Source organism: Acipenser ruthenus, chromosome 12, assembly GCF_902713425.1.
Source record: "Acipenser ruthenus chromosome 12, fAciRut3.2 maternal haplotype, whole genome shotgun sequence".
NCBI classification, from domain to species: Eukaryota; Metazoa; Chordata; class Actinopteri; order Acipenseriformes; family Acipenseridae; genus Acipenser; species Acipenser ruthenus.
In genome coordinates, this window is record NC_081200.1 from 181,453 (window position 1) to 204,948 (window position 23,496).

Below are 23,496 nucleotides of genomic sequence, written 5' to 3' on the forward strand. Positions count from 1 at the left end.
TTGTCCATCTTGTTTTAGCCATACCGTGCGGACCAAACAGCCACTATGAGCCATGCAGCACTGCATGCCCTGCCTCCTGTGTTAATCCAAACGCTCCCTCCACTTGTAATCTGCCTTGCGTTGAAGGCTGTGTCTGTGACAGTGGGTATCTTCTGTACAACGACAGATGTGTGTCCAGTATGCAATGTGGATGCTGGCATGATGGAAAGCATTACCCTGCTGGATCTGAGTTCTGGACCGATGACACTTGTTCAACGAAATGCACGTGCCCTTCCCGAGGTGGGAAGTTAACATGTTCTGCGACCTCATGTCCTAAGGACTATTACTGCGGGATTTCCAATGGAGTGCCTGGCTGCTACCCGCATACCTATGGCATCTGCAGGGTTCATAATGACCCTCACTACAACACATTCGATAAAGCTACCCATCACTTCATGGGCACCTGCACCTATACATTAGCCAAGCTCTGCACTAATTCATCCTCGCTCCCATACTTCAACGTCGAAGCCAAGAATGAAAATCGGGGCCATCCTTCCATTTCCTATGTGCAGCAAGTTCACGTAGATGTTTACAATCACAGAATATCCATAGTGAGAGGGAACACTAGTAGAGTCTTGGTAAGTGTTGTGCCTTTCTTCCACAGAAGTATTTCAGCAAACCTCGAATGAGTGAAAACATAATGATATATATATATATATATATATATATATATATATATATATATATATATATATATATATATATATATATATACTGTATATATATATATTCTTTTAATCATTTGTAAATCGAAAATGAAAACTTCCAAAACCCTGGCATGTCACATTTCTAGAGCTTGTATTTATTGCTTTTCTGGTATAATGTATTTCACCATTTCTCTCCAGGTTGATGGTGTTTGGAGGACTCTTCCTGTCACGCTACTTGGAGGGGCGATAACTGCGGGCAGGAGTGGGAGATATGTAGTTTTGGGGACCGATTTCAAGCTCACAGTTTCTTATGATACTGATCACACTGTGGAAGTGAAAGTGCCCAGCTCTTATTTCAATGGGACTTGTGGCATGTGTGGCAATTACAACAATCTAAGAGCAGACGAGTACATGAAACCTGATGGGTCACAAGCAAAAGATAGTAATGAGCTTGGAAACAGTTGGCAAGTTGAAGATGGTGATTCCAGCTGTATGCCCAATCCACCCCCAGACTTCTGTCTGCCAGAAGCAGAGGAGCTCTATGAAAGTGACCGTTTCTGTGGTCTGATCACTAAAAAGGATGGCCCTTTTGCCAACTGTCTCTCTGTTGTTAATCCGGAGAGCTTCTTTGAGAGCTGTGTTTTTGATATGTGTGCATTATCTGGAGCCCAGCATTTGCTGTGTGATGCTTTACAAGCATATGCAGATGCCTGCCAGAGTGCTGGGGTGAACATTCCACCATGGAGAAATACTACCTTCTGTCGTAAGCAATTCCTCTTTACTTAACACCCACTATTCAAAACATAACAGCTGTAACATAATCAGAACCCTTTCGACAATTAACCTTGTTTTATTTGCATTTGTTTTAGAAATCCCATGCCCAGCGAACAGTCATTACAACATCTGCTCAAGCGCCTGTCCTGCAACCTGCACAGATCATGGCGCGCCAGAGAACTGCAGCAGACCCTGCGTGGAGGGATGCGAGTGCAACAGAGGGTTTGTACTCAGTGGAGGGAGATGTGTTTCTCTTGACGCCTGTGGCTGCTGGCATAATGGCCAGTACTACGAGGTAAGGAGACTAATTGCACTTTGGAACTTCCTATTGGATGTTCTTGATAGACTTCGCACATAGACTTGCGTAAAAGCCAAGGCAATTTGTGTTCTGAGAGGAATACAACTAGCAAGAAGCAGCTTAGATACAGAAATGGTCAGCTTTGTTATTTTCTGATGAGTTACTTTTTGATGAGTTACTTTCTATATTTACACAGTGAAAACTGTTTTACTCTCCTCTAAAAATCTGCCTTTGCTTTTGCTTCAAAACAGGGCCCTACCTGTTCAGTAATTCTATTTTCCTGCATTTTGTTGACAGAAAGATGAAGTTCTCATGGAAGAAAACTGTGAAAGAAGGTGTCAATGCCTGGGAAATGCATGGGCTTGCACACCAATGTCCTGTGGTCCTCAAGAAATCTGCAAAGTTCAAAATGGGCATTTGGGGTGTTATCCAGAAAGCACTGCTACTTGCCACATCTACGGTGACCCACACTATAAAACCTTTGATGGGAAACTTTACCATTTCCAGGGCGCTTGTAACTATACAGTGACGGAGACCTGTGGAAATACATCCGTCAGCTTCACAGTTACGACTCGAAACGAGCACAGGGGTAATCCAACGTGGACGGCCATCAACTCTGTTGCTCTTAAACTTGAAGATGTGCATATAGCTGTGAGAAAGAACAATCTGGTTTATGTGAGTTACATTTCACTGAACGGCTTTGCTTCACAATGCCTCTTCTTTTATGTAAACAGTTACAATCACCTTGGAATCGTTCATTCATATGTAAATCATTCATTCTTAAGAAAGTATGCACTTTCTCTGTTTCAGTTCTCTGCACAGTCATTTCAATTCATGTTTTGTAGGTGGACGATGTCCTGAAGACCACTCTTCCTTGGAGTCCCCGACCAGGGATAAGTGTATCTCAGAGTGGCTCTTATGTGGTGATTGACACCCACTTTGGCCTGCAGCTGAAGTTCAATGGAGACCATGAGCTTCTAGTCCACGTGACGGAGAGGTACCAAGGGAAGCTGTGTGGACTGTGTGGCACTTACACCAACAGCCAGAAAGATGACTTTATGAGGCCAGATAAAGTTGTGGTTCAGGATTTCAATGAGTTTGGGCACAGCTGGAGGGTGTCTGATGACAAGTGGCCGTAAGTGTTCTTTACTTTATGTTCGTACTTTACCTTCCATTAAAAGTTAGTAGGTGTGATAGATATATTTGTCCAGTATTCAAGGGAACTGGCCAGTGATCTGTTTCTGTTTTGTAAAAAGATGTGCTTCTGATCCGCCCCCACCTCCACCACTGTGCCCCCCAATCTTGGAACAAGAGGCTGAGCAGCACTGTGGGGTCCTCCTGGCTAAAGACGGACCATTTCAAACTTGCCATTCGTACATCCCACCGGTACAGTACTTTGAGAGCTGCGTCTATGACCAGTGTGCTACAACTGGAAGCACTGAACAGCTCTGCAATGCACTGGAATCATATGCTGCAGCCTGTGAAAATGCAGGAGTGAACCTTGGGGACTGGGAGAAAGACACTGTTTGCGGTAAACAGAATATCCTTTCTTATTATGAGACCGTCATGTTGTCCTAGCAGTATTATCCTAACTTCACCCAGCAGAATTATTATTCATTTGAATATAATTATTTCTTTGCAGAACGTCCCATCATCACAACACCAACTGCTGCATCAACTCCAACAGCCCTACCAGGAGGTACTGCACTAGTTGAAGTGTAATTCTTAAAACGCTCCAGTTGTTGTTTAAAAAGTTTGAACTTTGTAAGATAGCATACTGAGAGCACGTAAACAGCATGGTGATGAAACTGAAATTGATTCTGATTCGCCATTAATCAGATTGTTCATTATTACTTATAGAAGTGCATTATTACAATTCCATGTCCCACAATGTCATTGATCACATTCTAGGTTGTCCTATGGACTGCAACTTTGACAGTGGCTTATGTGAATGGACCCAGTCTACAACAGACAGGTTTGACTGGACAAGAATGCAAGGCGCAACACCTTCCCCGTACACAGGGCCATCTTATGACCACACCTCTGGAGGTAAGTGGCAGTGAAACATGTTGGATTAATGAGTGGTAGTCATGCTTTACTGGTTTCCTGCACAGATATATATATATATAAAATAAAAACTATAGAATTGATTCTGTTATTCATTTCAGGCAATGTTCTCTTACGTGGAAGTTATTTTATGATGTTGTTCTTGCTTTGCAGGCGGCCACTACGTTTATATTGAAGGCAATCTTGCTGACACAGGAGATGTAGCTCAACTGGTCAGTCCTGAATGCACGGCTACGGGGCCTCATTGCTTCCGATTCTGGTATCACATGTATGGAGTTGCTCGCACCATGGCCCTGAATGTGTATCTGGTTGAAAATTCAACTCCAGTACTGATGTGGACAGAAACAGGCAACAAAGGAGACAGGTGGAATTCAGCAGAGGTTGAACTGAACATCTCAGGAAGATTTAAGGTAAAGATTGTGCTTGGAAATACAACTGGGAATCACACCTTATCTGTACACTACAGGGTTACCATGCTTTTCTGATGCACACAATGAAAACATTGATTTTACAGATTATCTTAGAAGGAGTGAGGGGCAATGATTATCGATCTGATGTTGCTGTGGATGATGTGTCCATTGAATTCAGATCCTGCTCAGGTACTCCGACAGTCACGCCCCCCACACCCTCACCATCAACCACAACTACAACAGCAACAACCGTCACAACAATAGGATCCACGACTTCCGTGGAAACAGGTAAGGATTAGGGCCCACATGGTAAGAAACTGGAAACATTGTATCAATACATTCTACAGAGGTTTCATACAAAATAGACAGAGTTCCTTATTTCCAAGGCCATTCTGGGTCTTTCCTGCCTTCTTACAATTTCATTTGATCACATTTTTACATTAGGACATGTTCAGTTGTGGAAACTGTAACCTTTGAGTTTCTATGAGTAAGCAAAGTTATGAAATGCAATACCAACGGTCTACTTTTCTGCAGAGAGTGCTTGTGTTGTGTCGGGAGATCCTCACTACCAGACCTTTGACAAGCTAATGCATCATTTCATGGGGAACTGTACCTACACATTGTCCAAGCGGTGCAGTGCTAACAGCACCATGCCGTTCTTCAACGTTGAAGCTGCCAACGAATACAGAAGAGGCAATACACGTGTATCGTACGTGAGCTATGTGAATGTGGAGGTGGACAGCTACAGAATCACACTGCAGAAGAACAGAGTAGTTAAGGTACAGTATGGAATAGCTCTGCATTCGGTGCCATTGACCACTGTGTTCCTCACAGCCCAGAAAACAATAATGACAACTACATTACCGCTACCTGCAGGTCAATGGACAAATGGAGAACGTGCCGGTGACAGTGACACCAGGTTTACATGTTGGACTAAGTGGCCGCTATGTCATGGTTTCCACTGGTTTTGGACTGCGAGTTAAATTTGATGGAGACCACAGAGTGGAGGTCACCCTGCCCAGTTCTTTCCAAGAGAAGGTTTGTGGAATGTGCGGAAATTATAATGGAGATCAAGCAGATGATTTCCTGAATCCAGATGGAGAAATGGAACCAGACTCTTCCAGCCTGGGCAACAGTTGGCAGGTTCACAATCAGTCCAAGTATGTTTTATTCTCAAAGCCAATACTGTTTCAAAATGATGTATTTCAAAACAGACACGTCTTACAATTGATGTATTTCATCTTTCAGTTGCTCAAGCGGTCCCGTAGTCTTACCAGAGTGCAGCGTAGAAGAGAAAGAAATGATTGAAAGCAAGAATTACTGTGGTTTGATCATCGATAATAACGGGCCGTTCAAGAAATGCCACTCTAAAGTAGCTCCAAGAGATTACTTTGTGAATTGTGTCTATGACCTTTGTGAGCTCAACATGGATGTTGACGCCCTGTGTAAGAGCCTACAGTCCTATGCAGATATGTGTCAAGCACACGGGGTCGATATACCACCTTGGCGGAACTCGACATTTTGTTGTAAGTACTTCTCTCTCTCTCTCTCTTTCTCTCTCTCTATATATGTAATGCAGTGTGTTGAACCCCAGTACCTTTGTGAGTATTAGATAGTATTGTAAACCTCATTTGTTTGTCTTTGTCCATCTTGTTTTAGCCATACCGTGCGGACCAAACAGCCACTATGAGCCATGCAGCACTGCATGCCCTGCCTCCTGTGTTAATCCAAACGCTCCCTCCACTTGTAATCTGCCTTGCGTTGAAGGCTGTGTCTGTGACAGTGGGTATCTTCTGTACAACGACAGATGTGTGTCCAGTATGCAATGTGGATGCTGGCATGATGGAAAGCATTACCCTGCTGGATCTGAGTTCTGGACCGATGACACTTGTTCAACGAAATGCACGTGCCCTTCCCGAGGTGGGAAGTTAACATGTTCTGCGACCTCATGTCCTAAGGACTATTACTGCGGGATTTCCAATGGAGTGCCTGGCTGCTACCCGCATACCTATGGCATCTGCAGGGTTCATAATGACCCTCACTACAACACATTCGATAAAGCTACCCATCACTTCATGGGCACCTGCACCTATACATTAGCCAAGCTCTGCACTAATTCATCCTCGCTCCCATACTTCAACGTCGAAGCCAAGAATGAAAATCGGGGCCATCCTTCCATTTCCTATGTGCAGCAAGTTCACGTAGATGTTTACAATCACAGAATATCCATAGTGAGAGGGAACACTAGTAGAGTCTTGGTAAGTGTTGTGCCTTTCTTCCACAGAAGTATTTCAGCAAACCTCGAATGAGTGAAAACATAATGATATATATATATATATATATATATATATATATATATATATATATATATATATATATATACTGTATATATATATATATTCTTTTAATCATTTGTAAATCGAAAATGAAAACTTCCAAAACCCTGGCATGTCACATTTCTAGAGCTTGTATTTATTGCTTTTCTGGTATAATGTATTTCACCATTTCTCTCCAGGTTGATGGTGTTTGGAGGACTCTTCCTGTCACGCTACTTGGAGGGGCGATAACTGCGGGCAGGAGTGGGAGATATGTAGTTTTGGGGACCGATTTCAAGCTCACAGTTTCTTATGATACTGATCACACTGTGGAAGTGAAAGTGCCCAGCTCTTATTTCAATGGGACTTGTGGCATGTGTGGCAATTACAACAATCTAAGAGCAGACGAGTACATGAAACCTGATGGGTCACAAGCAAAAGATAGTAATGAGCTTGGAAACAGTTGGCAAGTTGAAGATGGTGATTCCAGCTGTATGCCCAATCCACCCCCAGACTTCTGTCTGCCAGAAGCAGAGGAGCTCTATGAAAGTGACCGTTTCTGTGGTCTGATCACTAAAAAGGATGGCCCTTTTGCCAACTGTCTCTCTGTTGTTAATCCGGAGAGCTTCTTTGAGAGCTGTGTTTTTGATATGTGTGCATTATCTGGAGCCCAGCATTTGCTGTGTGATGCTTTACAAGCATATGCAGATGCCTGCCAGAGTGCTGGGGTGAACATTCCACCATGGAGAAATACTACCTTCTGTCGTAAGCAATTCCTCTTTACTTAACACCCACTATTCAAAACATAACAGCTGTAACATAATCGGAACCCTTTCGACAGTTAACCTTGTTTTATTTGCATTTGTTTTAGAAATCCCATGCCCAGCGAACAGTCATTACAACGTCTGCTCAAGCGCCTGTCCTGCAACCTGCACAGATCAGGGCGCGCCAGAGAACTGCAGCAGACCCTGCGTGGAGGGATGCGAGTGCAACAGAGGGTTTGTACTCAGTGGAGGGAGATGTGTTTCTCTTGACGCCTGTGGCTGCTGGCATAATGGCCAGTACTACGAGGTAAGGAGACTAATTGCACTTTGGAACTTCCTATTGGATGTTCTTGATAGACTTCGCACATAGACTTGCGTAAAAGCCAAGGCAATTTGTGTTCTGAGAGGAATACAACTAGCAAGAAGCAGCTTAGATACAGAAATGGTCAGCTTTGTTATTTTCTGATGAGTTACTTTTTGATGAGTTACTTTCTATATTTACACAGTGAAAACTATTTTACTCTCCTCTAAAAATCTGCCTTTGCTTTTGCTTCAAAACAGGGCCCTACCTGTTCAGTAATTCCATTTTCCTGCATTTTGTTGACAGAAAGATGAAGTTCTCATGGAAGAAAACTGTGAAAGAAGGTGTCAATGCCTGGGAAATTCATGGGCTTGCACACCAATGTCCTGTGGTCCTCAAGAAATCTGCAAAGTTCTAAATGGGCATTTGGGGTGTTATCCAGAAAGCACTGCTACTTGCCACATCTACGGTGACCCACACTATAAAACCTTTGATGGGAAACTTTACCATTTCCAGGGCGCTTGTAACTATACAGTGACGGAGACCTGTGGAAATACATCCGTCAGCTTCACAGTTACGACTCGAAACGAGCACAGGGGTAATCCAACGTGGACGGCCATCAACTCTGTTGCTCTTAAACTTGAAGATGTGCATATAGCTGTGAGAAAGAACAATCTGGTTTATGTGAGTTACATTTCACTGAACGGCTTTGCTTCACAATGCCTCTTCTTTTATGTAAACAGTTACAATCACCTTGGAATCGTTCATTCATATGTAAATCATTCATTCTTAAGAAAGTATGCACTTTCTCTGTTTCAGTTCTCTGCACAGTCATTTCAATTCATGTTTTGTAGGTGGACGATGTCCTGAAGACCACTCTTCCTTGGAGTCCCCGACCAGGGATAAGTGTATCTCAGAGTGGCTCTTATGTGGTGATTGACACCCACTTTGGCCTGCAGCTGAAGTTCAATGGAGACCATGAGCTTCTAGTCCACGTGACGGAGAGGTACCAAGGGAAGCTGTGTGGACTGTGTGGCACTTACACCAACAGCCAGAAAGATGACTTTATGAGGCCAGATAAAGTTGTGGTTCAGGATTTCAATGAGTTTGGGCACAGCTGGAGGGTGTCTGATGACAAGTGGCCGTAAGTGTTCTTTACTTTATGTTCGTACTTTACCTTCCATTAAAAGTTAGTAGGTGTGATAGATATATTTGTCCAGTATTCAAGGGAACTGGCCAGTGATCTGTTTCTGTTTTGTAAAAAGATGTGCTTCTGATCCGCCCCCACCTCCACCACTGTGCCCCCCAATCTTGGAACAAGAGGCTGAGCAGCACTGTGGGGTCCTCCTGGCTAAAGACGGACCATTTCAAACTTGCCATTCGTACATCCCACCGGTACAGTACTTTGAGAGCTGCGTCTATGACCAGTGTGCTACAACTGGAAGCACTGAACAGCTCTGCAATGCACTGGAATCATATGCTGCAGCCTGTGAAAATGCAGGAGTGAACCTTGGGGACTGGGAGAAAGACACTGTTTGCGGTAAACAGAATATCCTTTCTTATTATGAGACCGTCATGTTGTCCTAGCAGTATTATCCTAACTTCACCCAGCAGAATTATTATTCATTTGAATATAATTATTTCTTTGCAGAACGTCCCATCATCACAACACCAACTGCTGCATCAACTCCAACAGCCCTACCAGGAGGTACTGCACTAGTTGAAGTGTAATTCTTAAAACGCTCCAGTTGTTGTTTAAAAAGTTTGAACTTTGTAAGATAGCATACTGAGAGCACGTAAACAGCATGGTGATAAAACTGAAATTGATTCTGATTCGCCATTAATCAGATTGTTCATTATTACTTATAGAAGTGCATTATTACAATTCCATGTCCCACAATGTCATTGATCACATTCTAGGTTGTCCTATGGACTGCAACTTTGACAGTGGCTTATGTGAATGGACCCAGTCTACAACAGACAGGTTTGACTGGACAAGAATGCAAGGCGCAACACCTTCCCCGTACACAGGGCCATCTTATGACCACACCTCTGGAGGTAAGTGGCAGTGAAACATGTTGGATTAATGAGTGGTAGTCATGCTTTACTGGTTTCCTGCACAGATATATATATATATAAAATAAAAACTATAGAATTGATTCTGTTATTCATTTCAGGCAATGTTCTCTTACGTGGAAGTTATTTTATGATGTTGTTCTTGCTTTGCAGGCGGCCACTACGTTTATATTGAAGGCAATCTTGCTGACACAGGAGATGTAGCTCAACTGGTCAGTCCTGAATGCACGGCTACGGGGCCTCATTGCTTCCGATTCTGGTATCACATGTATGGAGTTGCTCGCACCATGGCCCTGAATGTGTATCTGGTTGAAAATTCAACTCCAGTACTGATGTGGACAGAAACAGGCAACAAAGGAGACAGGTGGAATTCAGCAGAGGTTGAACTGAACATCTCAGGAAGATTTAAGGTAAAGATTGTGCTTGGAAATACAACTGGGAATCACACCTTATCTGTACACTACAGGGTTACCATGCTTTTCTGATGCACACAATGAAAACATTGATTTTACAGATTATCTTAGAAGGAGTGAGGGGCAATGATTATCGATCTGATGTTGCTGTGGATGATGTGTCCATTGAATTCAGATCCTGCTCAGGTACTCCGACAGTCACGCCCCCCACACCCTCACCATCAACCACAACTACAACAGCAACAACCGTCACAACAATAGGATCCACGACTTCCGTGGAAACAGGTAAGGATTAGGGCCCACATGGTAAGAAACTGGAAACATTGTATCAATACATTCTACAGAGGTTTCATACAAAATAGACAGAGTTCCTTATTTCCAAGGCCATTCTGGGTCTTTCCTGCCTTCTTACAATTTCATTTGATCACATTTTTACATTAGGACATGTTCAGTTATGGAAACTGTAACCTTTGAGTTTCTATGATTTAGCAAAGTTATGAAATGCAATACCAACGGTCTACTTTTCTGCAGAGAGTGCTTGTGTTGTGTCGGGAGATCCTCACTACCAGACCTTTGACAAGCTAATGCATCATTTCATGGGGAACTGTACCTACACATTGTCCAAGCGGTGCAGTGCTAACAGCACCATGCCGTTCTTCAACGTTGAAGCTGCCAACGAATACAGAAGAGGCAATACACGTGTATCGTACGTGAGCTATGTGAATGTGGAGGTGGACAGCTACAGAATCACACTGCAGAAGAACAGAGTAGTTAAGGTACAGTATGGAATAGCTCTGCACTCGGTGCCATTGACCACTGTGTTCCTCACAGCCCAGAAAACAATAATGACAACTACATTACCGCTACCTGCAGGTCAATGGACAAATGGAGAACGTGCCGGTGACAGTGACACCAGGTTTACATGTTGGACTAAGTGGCCGCTATGTCATGGTTTCCACTGGTTTTGGACTGCGAGTTAAATTTGATGGAGACCACAGAGTGGAGGTCACCCTGCCCAGTTCTTTCCAAGAGAAGGTTTGTGGAATGTGCGGAAATTATAATGGAGATCAAGCAGATGATTTCCTGAATCCAGATGGAGAAATGGAACCAGACTCTTCCAGCCTGGGCAACAGTTGGCAGGTTCACAATCAGTCCAAGTATGTTTTATTCTCAAAGCCAATACTGTTTCAAAATGATGTATTTCAAAACAGACACGTCTTACAATTGATGTATTTCATCTTTCAGTTGCTCAAGCGGTCCCGTAGTCTTACCAGAGTGCAGCGTAGAAGAGAAAGAAATGATTGAAAGCAAGAATTACTGTGGTTTGATCATCGATAATAACGGGCCGTTCAAGAAATGCCACTCTAAAGTAGCTCCAAGAGATTACTTTGTGAATTGTGTCTATGACCTTTGTGAGCTCAACATGGATGTTGACGCCCTGTGTAAGAGCCTACAGTCCTATGCAGATATGTGTCAAGCACACGGGGTCGATATACCACCTTGGCGGAACTCGACATTTTGTTGTAAGTACTTCTCTCTCTCTCTCTCTTTCTCTCTCTATATATATGTAATGCAGTGTGTTGAACCCCAGTACCTTTGTGAGTATTAGATAGTATTGTAAACCTCATTTGTTTGTCTTTGTCCATCTTGTTTTAGCCATACCGTGCGGACCAAACAGCCACTATGAGCCATGCAGCACTGCATGCCCTGCCTCCTGTGTTAATCCAAACGCTCCCTCCACTTGTAATCTGCCTTGCGTTGAAGGCTGTGTCTGTGACAGTGGGTATCTTCTGTACAACGACAGATGTGTGTCCAGTATGCAATGTGGATGCTGGCATGATGGAAAGCATTACCCTGCTGGATCTGAGTTCTGGACCGATGACACTTGTTCAACGAAATGCACGTGCCCTTCCCGAGGTGGGAAGTTAACATGTTCTGCGACCTCATGTCCTAAGGACTATTACTGCGGGATTTCCAATGGAGTGCCTGGCTGCTACCCGCATACCTATGGCATCTGCAGGGTTCATAATGACCCTCACTACAACACATTCGATAAAGCTACCCATCACTTCATGGGCACCTGCACCTATACATTAGCCAAGCTCTGCACTAATTCATCCTCGCTCCCATACTTCAACGTCGAAGCCAAGAATGAAAATCGGGGCCATCCTTCCATTTCCTATGTGCAGCAAGTTCACGTAGATGTTTACAATCACAGAATATCCATAGTGAGAGGGAACACTAGTAGAGTCTTGGTAAGTGTTGTGCCTTTCTTCCACAGCAGTATTTCAGCAAACCTCGAATGAGTGAAAACATAATGAAATATATATATATATATATATATATATATATATATATATATACTGTATATATATATATTCTTTTAATCATTTGTAAATCGAAAATGAAAACTTCCAAAACCCTGGCATGTCACATTTCTAGAGCTTGTATTTATTGCTTTTCTGGTATAATGTATTTCACCATTTCTCTCCAGGTTGATGGTGTTTGGAGGACTCTTCCTGTCACGCTACTTGGAGGGGCGATAACTGCGGGCAGGAGTGGGAGATATGTAGTTTTGGGGACCGATTTCAAGCTCACAGTTTCTTATGATACTGATCACACTGTGGAAGTGAAAGTGCCCAGCTCTTATTTCAATGGGACTTGTGGCATGTGTGGCAATTACAACAATCTAAGAGCAGACGAGTACATGAAACCTGATGGGTCACAAGCAAAAGATAGTAATGAGCTTGGAAACAGTTGGCAAGTTGAAGATGGTGATTCCAGCTGTATGCCCAATCCACCCCCAGACTTCTGTCTGCCAGAAGCAGAGGAGCTCTATGAAAGTGACCGTTTCTGTGGTCTGATCACTAAAAAGGATGGCCCTTTTGCCAACTGTCTCTCTGTTGTTAATCCGGAGAGCTTCTTTGAGAGCTGTGTTTTTGATATGTGTGCATTATCTGGAGCCCAGCATTTGCTGTGTGATGCTTTACAAGCATATGCAGATGCCTGCCAGAGTGCTGGGGTGAACATTCCTCCATGGAGAAATACTACCTTCTGTCGTAAGCAATTCCTCTTTACTTAACACCCACTATTCAAAACATAACAGCTGTAACATAATCGGAACCCTTTCGACAGTTAACCTTGTTTCATTTGCATTTGTTTTAGAAATCCCATGCCCAGCGAACAGTCATTACAACGTCTGCTCAAGCGCCTGTCCTGCAACCTGCACAGATCAGGGCGCGCCAGAGAACTGCAGCAGACCCTGCGTGGAGGGATGCGAGTGCAACAGAGGGTTTGTACTCAGTGGAGGGAGATGTGTTTCTCTTGACGCCTGTGGCTGCTGGCATAATGGCCAGTACTACGAGGTAAGGAGACTAATTGCACTTTGGAACTTCCTATTGGATGTTCTTGATAGACTTCGCACATAGACTTGCGTAAAAGCCAAGGCAATTTGTGTTCTGAGAGGAATACAACTAGCAAGAAGCAGCTTAGATACAGAAATGGTCAGCTTTGTTATTTTCTGATGAGTTACTTTTTGATGAGTTACTTTCTATATTTACACAGTGAAAACTATTTTACTCTCCTCTAAAAATCTGCCTTTGCTTTTGCTTTAAAACAGGGCCCTACCTGTTCAGTAATTCCATTTTCCTGCATTTTGTTGACAGAAAGATGAAGTTCTCATGGAAGAAAACTGTGAAAGAAGGTGTCAATGCCTGGGAAATTCATGGGCTTGCACACCAATGTCCTGTGGTCCTCAAGAAATCTGCAAAGTTCTAAATGGGCATTTGGGGTGTTATCCAGAAAGCACTGCTACTTGCCACATCTACGGTGACCCACACTATAAAACCTTTGATGGGAAACTTTACCATTTCCAGGGCGCTTGTAACTATACAGTGACGGAGACCTGTGGAAATACATCCGTCAGCTTCACAGTTACGACTCGAAACGAGCACAGGGGTAATCCAACGTGGACGGCCATCAACTCTGTTGCTCTTAAACTTGAAGATGTGCATATAGCTGTGAGAAAGAACAATCTGGTTTATGTGAGTTACATTTCACTGAACGGCTTTGCTTCACAATGCCTCTTCTTTTATGTAAACAGTTACAATCACCTTGGAATCGTTCATTCATATGTAAATCATTCATTCTTAAGAAAGTATGCACTTTCTCTGTTTCAGTTCTCTGCACAGTCATTTCAATTCATGTTTTGTAGGTGGACGATGTCCTGAAGACCACTCTTCCTTGGAGTCCCCGACCAGGGATAAGTGTATCTCAGAGTGGCTCTTATGTGGTGATTGACACCCACTTTGGCCTGCAGCTGAAGTTCAATGGAGACCATGAGCTTCTAGTCCACGTGACGGAGAGGTACCAAGGGAAGCTGTGTGGACTGTGTGGCACTTACACCAACAGCCAGAAAGATGACTTTATGAGGCCAGATAAAGTTGTGGTTCAGGATTTCAATGAGTTTGGGCACAGCTGGAGGGTGTCTGATGACAAGTGGCCGTAAGTGTTCTTTACTTTATGTTCGTACTTTACCTTCCATTAAAAGTTAGTAGGTGTGATAGATATATTTGTCCAGTATTCAAGGGAACTGGCCAGTGATCTGTTTCTGTTTTGTAAAAAGATGTGCTTCTGATCCGCCCCCACCTCCACCACTGTGCCCCCCAATCTTGGAACAAGAGGCTGAGCAGCACTGTGGGGTCCTCCTGGCTAAAGACGGACCATTTCAAACTTGCCATTCGTACATCCCACCGGTACAGTACTTTGAGAGCTGCGTCTATGACCAGTGTGCTACAACTGGAAGCACTGAACAGCTCTGCAATGCACTGGAATCATATGCTGCAGCCTGTGAAAATGCAGGAGTGAACCTTGGGGACTGGGAGAAAGACACTGTTTGCGGTAAACAGAATATCCTTTCTTATTATGAGACCGTCATGTTGTCCTAGCAGTATTATCCTAACTTCACCCAGCAGAATTATTATTCATTTGAATATAATTATTTCTTTGCAGAACGTCCCATCATCACAACACCAACTGCTGCATCAACTCCAACAGCCCTACCAGGAGGTACTGCACTAGTTGAAGTGTAATTCTTAAAACGCTCCAGTTGTTGTTTAAAAAGTTTGAACTTTGTAAGATAGCATACTGAGAGCACGTAAACAGCATGGTGATGAAACTGAAATTGATTCTGATTCGCCATTAATCAGATTGTTCATTATTACTTATAGAAGTGCATTATTACAATTCCATGTCCCACAATGTCATTGATCACATTCTAGGTTGTCCTATGGACTGCAACTTTGACAGTGGCTTATGTGAATGGACCCAGTCTACAACAGACAGGTTTGACTGGACAAGAATGCAAGGCGCAACACCTTCCCCGTACACAGGGCCATCTTATGACCACACCTCTGGAGGTAAGTGGCAGTGAAACATGTTGGATTAATGAGTGGTAGTCATGCTTTACTGGTTTCCTGCACAGATATATATATATATAAAATAAAAACTATAGAATTGATTCTGTTATTCATTTCAGGCAATGTTCTCTTACGTGGAAGTTATTTTATGATGTTGTTCTTGCTTTGCAGGCGGCCACTACGTTTATATTGAAGGCAATCTTGCTGACACAGGAGATGTAGCTCAACTGGTCAGTCCTGAATGCACGGCTACGGGGCCTCATTGCTTCCGATTCTGGTATCACATGTATGGAGTTGCTCGCACCATGGCCCTGAATGTGTATCTGGTTGAAAATTCAACTCCAGTACTGATGTGGACAGAAACAGGCAACAAAGGAGACAGGTGGAATTCAGCAGAGGTTGAACTGAACATCTCAGGAAGATTTAAGGTAAAGATTGTGCTTGGAAATACAACTGGGAATCACACCTTATCTGTACACTACAGGGTTACCATGCTTTTCTGATGCACACAATGAAAACATTCATTTTACAGATTATCTTAGAAGGAGTGAGGGGCAATGATTATCGATCTGATGTTGCTGTGGATGATGTGTCCATTGAATTCAGATCCTGCTCAGGTACTCCGACAGTCACGCCCCCCACACCCTCACCATCAACCACAACTACAACAGCAACAACCGTCACAACAATAGGATCCACGACTTCCGTGGAAACAGGTAAGGATTAGGGCCCACATGGTAAGAAACTGGAAACATTGTATCAATACATTCTACAGAGGTTTCATACAAAATGGACTCTATTTACCAGTTGCCAAAACCACCACAGCCCCATGGAGATACTGATCATGCAGGTTTCATTGCATATCTGAGTATGCAGAATTGAACAACCTGCTGACAATATAGCGATGGTACATTGTTCATATTTATATTAATTTATGTATATGTATTTTTATTTTTGAACTATATTTATAAACCTGTACTACAGATCTTATAGAGAAGAAAGAGATTCATAATCATCTTTATATACACAACAATGTCTTATCTTTGCTACGAAGCTCTTTGAATGAAGGGTTTGAATGCAGTAAAGGCTCTTGAGTCCATACAGTAGCAATCATTTAAAACACATTCCCTCAATCTGAAAGCTGCTAATCAATGCTGACTGCTCTTCAATTTTCCTCACAGGTCGCAAGAACTGCATTGCCTATGGAGATCCTCACTACACCACGTTTGACAACAGAGCCCACCACTTCATGGGAACATGCACCTACACCCTCGCCAAACTCTGCAGTGAATCATCTGCTCTGCCCTTCTTTGAAGTAACAACGACAAACGAGCACAGAGGAGGAAACACCAAAGTGTCTTATGTAAATTCAGTGCATGTAGATGTCTACAACAACACCATCTCAATGCTCAAGGCTAACAAAGTCAATGTAAGTGCTTTAATATTCTCCAACAGCTGAAATAGCTGTTATGAACTGATGTCAATGTCTTGGTTTGAACAATGGTAAAGTTTGGGGTTAGGAAAATATTTTAGTTTCATCATATTGGCCAAGGTAATGAATTATTAAACAAGTAATGATTCTTGTAATCATTCTTCATAGTGTTATTGTTCTCCTTGTTTGTGTGTTTTTAACAGCTAAATGGAAAGAGGGTAAATCTGCCAGTGTCGATAAAGGGGCAGCTAACAGTTGGTTTCAGTGGCCATCATGTTATGTTGGAAACTGACTTTGGGCTCTGGGTAAAGTTCGATGGAAACCATTTTGTTGAAGTATCATTGCCAGAGATATTCTCAGGACTCCTCTGTGGTTTATGTGGTAGGTACAGCTTAATAACACACATGCCTATCTGCAGCCAGTGCTTGTACCGTTTGTGTTTAGTCCTGGTCTCTCTTCTTGATGAATGTTTGTTAAATATATGCTGTGTCAAACTTAACCAATGCTCTAAAGCATTTGTGACATTGTAGAATTGTAGGATAGAACAACATTGTCTCAGTTGCTTTGTAGCAGGAGGTTTATAAAAGAAAACAAATACCAGTGAAGCAAACACAGTATGAAATGTTTGTGTTTTAGGGAATAACAACCATGACCCTGCTGATGACATCATCAAGCCTGATGGAAGCTTGGCAAACAGTTCCACTGCCCTTGGTAACAGCTGGAGAGTGCCAGATAACGACACAGAGTATGTCTGTTTTCTTTGCAAATGTACATAAAAACACATTGCAGTACAACAGCAATGTGTTTTTATAATATATTATCCTACTCAAAGTGTTAACAAATTGCCATGTCCTGCTTTATTACTAAAGGTGCTCTGATGGTACTGTTGGTGACACTGGTACATGTGATCCTGATGTTGAAACTAACGCACAGAAAAACACTGCCTGCGGAATCATCTCTGATCCAACAGGTACAACACGAAAGACACCAATAGACCTTTTCACAGGTTCTGAAGTACGACAGGTAACATACCTGGAAGTGATTACGATTACAATGAGCCCAAGCTGGACTTTAAGTTAAAGTGGTTGCACTTTAGATTACTGTATGTATATTAACCATATTTAACAGGGTAATAACTAGATAATTACCAATGGTTCCTGCTTTTGCATGATAAGTGTGTAATAACATGGACATGTTCTTTACCATGATTTTACCATGTAATTACATACAACACACAGCATATTAACCACTGTACATAAGAGCCAGGCTTGTATGCACAAGCAGTTTATGGAGCTTTGAGATTAACTGTTGCATATACACAGCACAGTCGCCTATAACATGATTAATCTGATGTTCCTGTTTTCCTCTGATTTTAACAAGGTGTGTTCCAGCACTGCCATGCTAAAGTACCTCCTGAGAATTTCTTTGAAAGCTGTGTGATGGACATGTGTGCTTCTGGAGGAGAGCCATCTTCCTTGTGCTCAGCTCTGCAGTCCTATGCTGACATGTGCACTCAAGCTGGAGTCTGTGTAGAATGGAGAAGCAGCACCTTCTGTCGTAAGTCACCTTCATGACTCAGAAAACAGTGCATTCAAACACAATGTATGGCTAGCAATAAAGAATGTACTATTCCTGTTTATTGTAATCTTGATTATTAAAACAAAATACACTTTACGTACAGTATTGAAAAAGTCCAGTTAATTCCAAAACGTTTTGAACTTAAACCATGAGGTTTAGAAGCCTGTTTGTTTCCTCTGCCTTCCTTTAATGGAACCTGCAGATGACTTTGCTTTTCCCAGGATATATCCATCAGTATGTGTCCTGAAGACTGGCTCCCTGCAGGCTTTCATTCAGTCTCCAGCTTGCTTTACAGCCCCCATGCATTAGTGTGTGTCTTTCTCGATTCTAGAGCCAGCATTACTAATTGTAACATTTCATTTTGTTTCTGTACAGCAATGTTATGCCCTGCTAGCAGTGAATTCAGGAGCTGTGGCACAGGATGCCCAGCTACATGCACTGATGTCACTGCTCCCAATAAATGCAGCCTTCCTCCAGCCGAAGGCTGCTTCTGTAAAGATGGGTACGTCCTGAGTGGAGATCGATGTGTTCCTCAGAGTGAGTGTGGCTGCAGAGATGAGAACAATGATTACCATCAGGTAACATTATTATTGATAAATACTTTGTATAGTTTTCGTATGATGTTACTGTTCAAAATTGATAATGTTACTCTATGATGTCACTTATTAAGTGATCAATTAAAAAGCTAGGGGTTTCAGATGACTACAAACGGCAGGACCTCCAATAACACACTGCTTTAGGACGAGTACTAGCGCAATACCTGTTCAAAGTATGTAGTGTATAGTGCGATGTGTTATTTCGTAAATGTCCAGTAGACGTGTTTATTGGGCAGCAGTGAGGAGTAGCGGTTAGGGCTCTGGACTCTTGACCGGAGGGTCGTGGGTTCAATCCCAGGTGGGGGACACTGCTGCTGTACCCTTCAGCAAGGTACTTTACCTAGATTGCTCCAGTAAAAACCCAACTGTATAAATGGGTAATTGTATGTAAAAATAATGTGTAAAAAAATAATGTAATTGTATGTAAAAATAATGTGATCTCTTGTTAGTCGCCCTGGATAAGGGTGTCTGCTAAGAAATAAATAATAATAATAATACTCTTCATTTTCTAATTGGATCTTCCCCCTAGCTTGGAGAGAGCTGGTTTACCTATGATAACTGCATTGAGCGCTGCCTGTGCAATGGGACCAACACAATCATGTGTGCAGAGTGGCAGTGCGGAGTTCAGGAGAGATGCGGAGTGCAGGATGGGGTTCTGGGCTGCCACACCACTGGTAATCCATTCATCTTGTCAACTTGCTTTTATACTTAAAAATATACTGTGTCTGTAAGAGATTTTCAAATCCCAAATAAAGTCTGCCATTGTTGTTTTCTAAACAGAATTGTGCAGTATACGCTTTTAACAGATCTTCTGGCGTTGATTTGATTAGCTTGTACCACCCCACAGCTGCTCCCCATTGCTCTGGGGCTTCATCCTGAATTGCAGCAACCAAAGTATTGTTGATGCAAACTAGGAGACTCCCTGCTGCTGCAAAGTACTTTATACTGTTGGCTTAATAAGTGCTGGTATGTCTCCACCTGCTTTATTGAATGGCAGTAAGTGTGCTGTAAATCATATGAAATGATTGGTACTGCTATAGAAAAGGCCTCTGTTTTAATTGCAGGAAGTGCTTCATGCCACGTTGCAGGAGACCCCCATTACTTCACCTTTGACAAGGTGATGCACACCTTCATGGGAACCTGTGCCTACACACTGGTGCGTGTGTGTGACGCCCGCAGTGTGACTCCCGTGACAATCACAGGGCTGAATGAGTACCGAGGGCAACCAGGAGCCACATACCTCAGAGAAGTCTATATCGACGTGTACAACACCAGGGTCACTGTGCAGAAAGGCAAAGCACTCTTGGTATGTCAAATCTTTATTTACAAAGACCATCTGCTCTTGCTCCTGTTGCATATTTTTTATATATATATATATATATATATATATATATATATATATATATATATATATATATATATACTGTATGTATATATATATATATGTATATATATATATATATATATATATATATATATATATATATATATATACTGTATATATATATATATATATATATATATATATATATATATATATATATATATATATACTGTATATATATTAACAAAATGTTTCCGTTGTGTCCTTTTAGTGGAATGGCCGGAGCATCAGCCCCCTGTCCCGCACCTTTAAAAGAGGAATCACAGTTACTACTCAAGGACTGTACACGCTGGTCCAGACTGATTTTGGAATGTCTGTCAAATTTGATGGAAATCACCACCTAGAAATAATTCTCCCGCATTCATATTCTTCCAAGGTATTGAACAGCCTTCTGAAACAATGGTTGTGACTTTTGTGAGCACCTAATATTTAACACTTTCCATAAACTACAGCACTGAGTAATCTAATCAAACAGTGCATACAAATCTCATCCTAAAATGTATATTTTACATCGTAGTTTTTGAAATTATATCTTAACATGATTTTTTCTTTTTGTTTTTGTTTTTAGCTCTTACCTTGCACAAGGCAATCTTGAAACCTGTATTTATTTTTTCTGCAGGTGTGTGGCATGTGTGGAAATTACAATGGTCTGCAGAATGATGAATTGCTCATGCCCGGCGGGCAGATGGCACACAACGTCTCCCAGTTTGGAAACAGCTGGAAGTCAGCTGCAGACAGTCCCTCAGGGTAAGAGAAGGGAATCTTCCATCTCTCAGCATTTCCAGCTGTCTTTCCTAAGGGGTGGATTTCATTTGTGCTGCTGTGTCTCATCACTGTAGGTGCCTGCCTGATGAGAGAGAGCACCTGGGCCCGCTCTGCACTGCGCTGGAGAAGCCTGAGATTGAAACGCAGTGCAAGGTGCTGCTGTCCGACACATTTAAACCTTGCCATCATTTGATCAGACCAGACCTTTTCATTGATAACTGTGTCTACGACATGTGCAAATATCATGGCATGGTGTCGACGTTGTGTGACATGATCCAAGTGTACGTAGACGGCTGTGTGAGTGAGGGGGTCCACATCAAATGGAGGAACAGCACCTTCTGTCGTAAGTTATGAATAAATCCTGAAATGTTCCTAGCTATTAATTGATGATCGTGTTACAGTATCTCTTCTATTGATCTCTACTAATGGAATACAGTAACAAGGCCTTTTCAGAATCCAGCATGGCTCTGCCTGTCAAAAGTACAGGTCATTTAGAGTAAGGCTGGCTGAAAGAGTGCATGGCAACCACATCCTATCCAGTAATATCCCACAGCTCCAAGGTCCCAGCAACAGCATTGATCTGGTTTGCCTCTGTTTCTTCATCCACCCTCCACACACAGAGCATGTTCTCATGCGCCTTTGTGTTTTCTGTTGCAGCTTTGTCATGCCCACAGAACAGCCACTACACACACTGTGTGCCTGCCTGCCAGCTCACCTGCAGTGACATCCATGAGTCGACTCCCTGTGATGAGCTAGCAGCATGCCGGGAAGGCTGCATGTGCAGCCAGGGCTATGTCCTGAGCGATGGCCAATGCGTTCCTGTGAGGGAGTGTGGTTGCAGGGATGAGGCCGGTAACTACTACAACGTAGGTGACTCTTGAAGAGTGTCCCACTGAACTGTATGGCATAAGAATTACACCCTGTATTGCCATGTGTTCTACAATGAATATTGTTCAGTGTTGTATATAGAATATTGTTTGCTGTATGTATACTGTATGTATGATTGTGTATATAGAATATTGTTTGATATATATATATATATATATATATATATATATATATATATATATATATATATATATATATATATCAAACAATATTCTATATAAACTATATATTAATTGTACCATTTGAAATGCTTCAGGCTGGCGATACCTGGATCACTGCCCATTGTGCCCAGACATGCAGATGTGGAGAAGGAGCACAGATCCAGTGTGATCCCTACAGCTGTGAAGCAGGGTCAATCTGCACCCTAAACAACAAAGGAGAGTTCAGATGCAAACCTACAGGTATGCAAGGCTTCTACAGACAGGCTTCATGACAGCCTGTGCCTCTCTCAAGACACATTTCTTTAAGCACAGTCAGTTAGTTGGTTGTTGTTTGGTTAGCAAATCTAATTTAACTGTAAAACCTGACAGCTATGTTGCTTTCCTGTTTCATTTCCCATTGCCCAGATTGTTTTGCATGATGTACCAATGGGAATGTTTTCTACAATAACTTGCTCGTGGGAGGATGGAAGGAATGACCAATGCTGTGTTTGCATGATATTCAAATATGAATGTTCCTCAATACAATGTGCTACAATGTTAAATTGGATTGTGCTGAATTGCAGTCTTGCTTTTGTCTCATTTGATTGGTGTTTTCAGGGTTTTCAAGGTGCTCTGTGAATGGGGATCCCCATTACCACACCTTCGACGGGCTTCTTCACCACTTCCAAGGCAATGAATCCTACACACTGGTCCGCACCTCAGATCTGCCCCAGAATCTGCCAGCATTCCACATAGCGGGCAGAAATGAACCCGTGAAGGAGAACAAAAAGCTCACCAACCTCCGGGAGCTCCGAGTGGAGGTGTACAACCACACGGTGCAGCTGCAACAGAGAAAGACCGTGGTGGTACGCTGGCATCTCTAGAAGCATGTGGCATGTTAGCTATAGTAAAACAGCATCTGCTCTTCTTAACAATTGCATAACTATAAAAGTAACGCTAGCTAACAAAACAATTCCATTAATCTTCCCCATTTTGCACTTCCATTGGCTACATAGGTCTTAATTTGGTTATTGACAGGAAAGAAGCTCTAGAGGAAATGACGCAGGTGCAAGGCAGTCTATAAACATGGCTTGCAAACAGAGATTTATTTAACCTAGTGCAGAAGCAGATATCACTTTTTAAAATGAAAATACATGTTTACTAAAAAAAGGTTTTTTTCAAAACTGCACAT

General features: G+C 42.4%; 1 protein-coding gene across 1 annotated transcript in view; it reads left to right on the forward strand.

Annotated features, from left to right (window-relative positions):
- LOC117419277 (IgGFc-binding protein-like) overlaps positions 1 to 23,496 on the forward strand; it is a 31,429-nt gene that overhangs the window by 4,138 nt on the left and 3,795 nt on the right. Inside the window, exons 12-59 of the mRNA XM_059034188.1 lie at positions 19 to 617; positions 885 to 1,449; positions 1,622 to 1,755; positions 2,604 to 2,893; positions 3,015 to 3,289; positions 3,401 to 3,457; positions 3,670 to 3,807; positions 3,979 to 4,235; positions 4,340 to 4,523; positions 4,794 to 5,014; positions 5,112 to 5,395; positions 5,484 to 5,761; positions 5,895 to 6,493; positions 6,751 to 7,315; positions 7,422 to 7,621; positions 7,922 to 8,299; positions 8,470 to 8,759; positions 8,881 to 9,155; positions 9,267 to 9,323; positions 9,536 to 9,673; positions 9,845 to 10,101; positions 10,206 to 10,389; positions 10,660 to 10,880; positions 10,978 to 11,261; positions 11,350 to 11,627; positions 11,761 to 12,359; positions 12,599 to 13,163; positions 13,270 to 13,469; positions 14,318 to 14,607; positions 14,729 to 15,003; positions 15,115 to 15,171; positions 15,384 to 15,521; positions 15,693 to 15,949; positions 16,054 to 16,237; positions 16,703 to 16,950; positions 17,157 to 17,334; positions 17,590 to 17,698; positions 17,823 to 17,923; positions 18,334 to 18,510; positions 18,907 to 19,109; positions 19,657 to 19,801; positions 20,192 to 20,433; positions 20,723 to 20,887; positions 21,131 to 21,258; positions 21,351 to 21,619; positions 21,934 to 22,142; positions 22,421 to 22,565; positions 22,923 to 23,170. Of these exons, the coding sequence (XP_058890171.1) occupies positions 19 to 617; positions 885 to 1,449; positions 1,622 to 1,755; positions 2,604 to 2,893; positions 3,015 to 3,289; positions 3,401 to 3,457; positions 3,670 to 3,807; positions 3,979 to 4,235; positions 4,340 to 4,523; positions 4,794 to 5,014; positions 5,112 to 5,395; positions 5,484 to 5,761; positions 5,895 to 6,493; positions 6,751 to 7,315; positions 7,422 to 7,621; positions 7,922 to 8,299; positions 8,470 to 8,759; positions 8,881 to 9,155; positions 9,267 to 9,323; positions 9,536 to 9,673; positions 9,845 to 10,101; positions 10,206 to 10,389; positions 10,660 to 10,880; positions 10,978 to 11,261; positions 11,350 to 11,627; positions 11,761 to 12,359; positions 12,599 to 13,163; positions 13,270 to 13,469; positions 14,318 to 14,607; positions 14,729 to 15,003; positions 15,115 to 15,171; positions 15,384 to 15,521; positions 15,693 to 15,949; positions 16,054 to 16,237; positions 16,703 to 16,950; positions 17,157 to 17,334; positions 17,590 to 17,698; positions 17,823 to 17,923; positions 18,334 to 18,510; positions 18,907 to 19,109; positions 19,657 to 19,801; positions 20,192 to 20,433; positions 20,723 to 20,887; positions 21,131 to 21,258; positions 21,351 to 21,619; positions 21,934 to 22,142; positions 22,421 to 22,565; positions 22,923 to 23,170 (12,140 nt within the window). The remainder of the gene's footprint in view (positions 1 to 18; positions 618 to 884; positions 1,450 to 1,621; positions 1,756 to 2,603; positions 2,894 to 3,014; positions 3,290 to 3,400; positions 3,458 to 3,669; positions 3,808 to 3,978; positions 4,236 to 4,339; positions 4,524 to 4,793; positions 5,015 to 5,111; positions 5,396 to 5,483; positions 5,762 to 5,894; positions 6,494 to 6,750; positions 7,316 to 7,421; positions 7,622 to 7,921; positions 8,300 to 8,469; positions 8,760 to 8,880; positions 9,156 to 9,266; positions 9,324 to 9,535; positions 9,674 to 9,844; positions 10,102 to 10,205; positions 10,390 to 10,659; positions 10,881 to 10,977; positions 11,262 to 11,349; positions 11,628 to 11,760; positions 12,360 to 12,598; positions 13,164 to 13,269; positions 13,470 to 14,317; positions 14,608 to 14,728; positions 15,004 to 15,114; positions 15,172 to 15,383; positions 15,522 to 15,692; positions 15,950 to 16,053; positions 16,238 to 16,702; positions 16,951 to 17,156; positions 17,335 to 17,589; positions 17,699 to 17,822; positions 17,924 to 18,333; positions 18,511 to 18,906; positions 19,110 to 19,656; positions 19,802 to 20,191; positions 20,434 to 20,722; positions 20,888 to 21,130; positions 21,259 to 21,350; positions 21,620 to 21,933; positions 22,143 to 22,420; positions 22,566 to 22,922; positions 23,171 to 23,496) is intronic.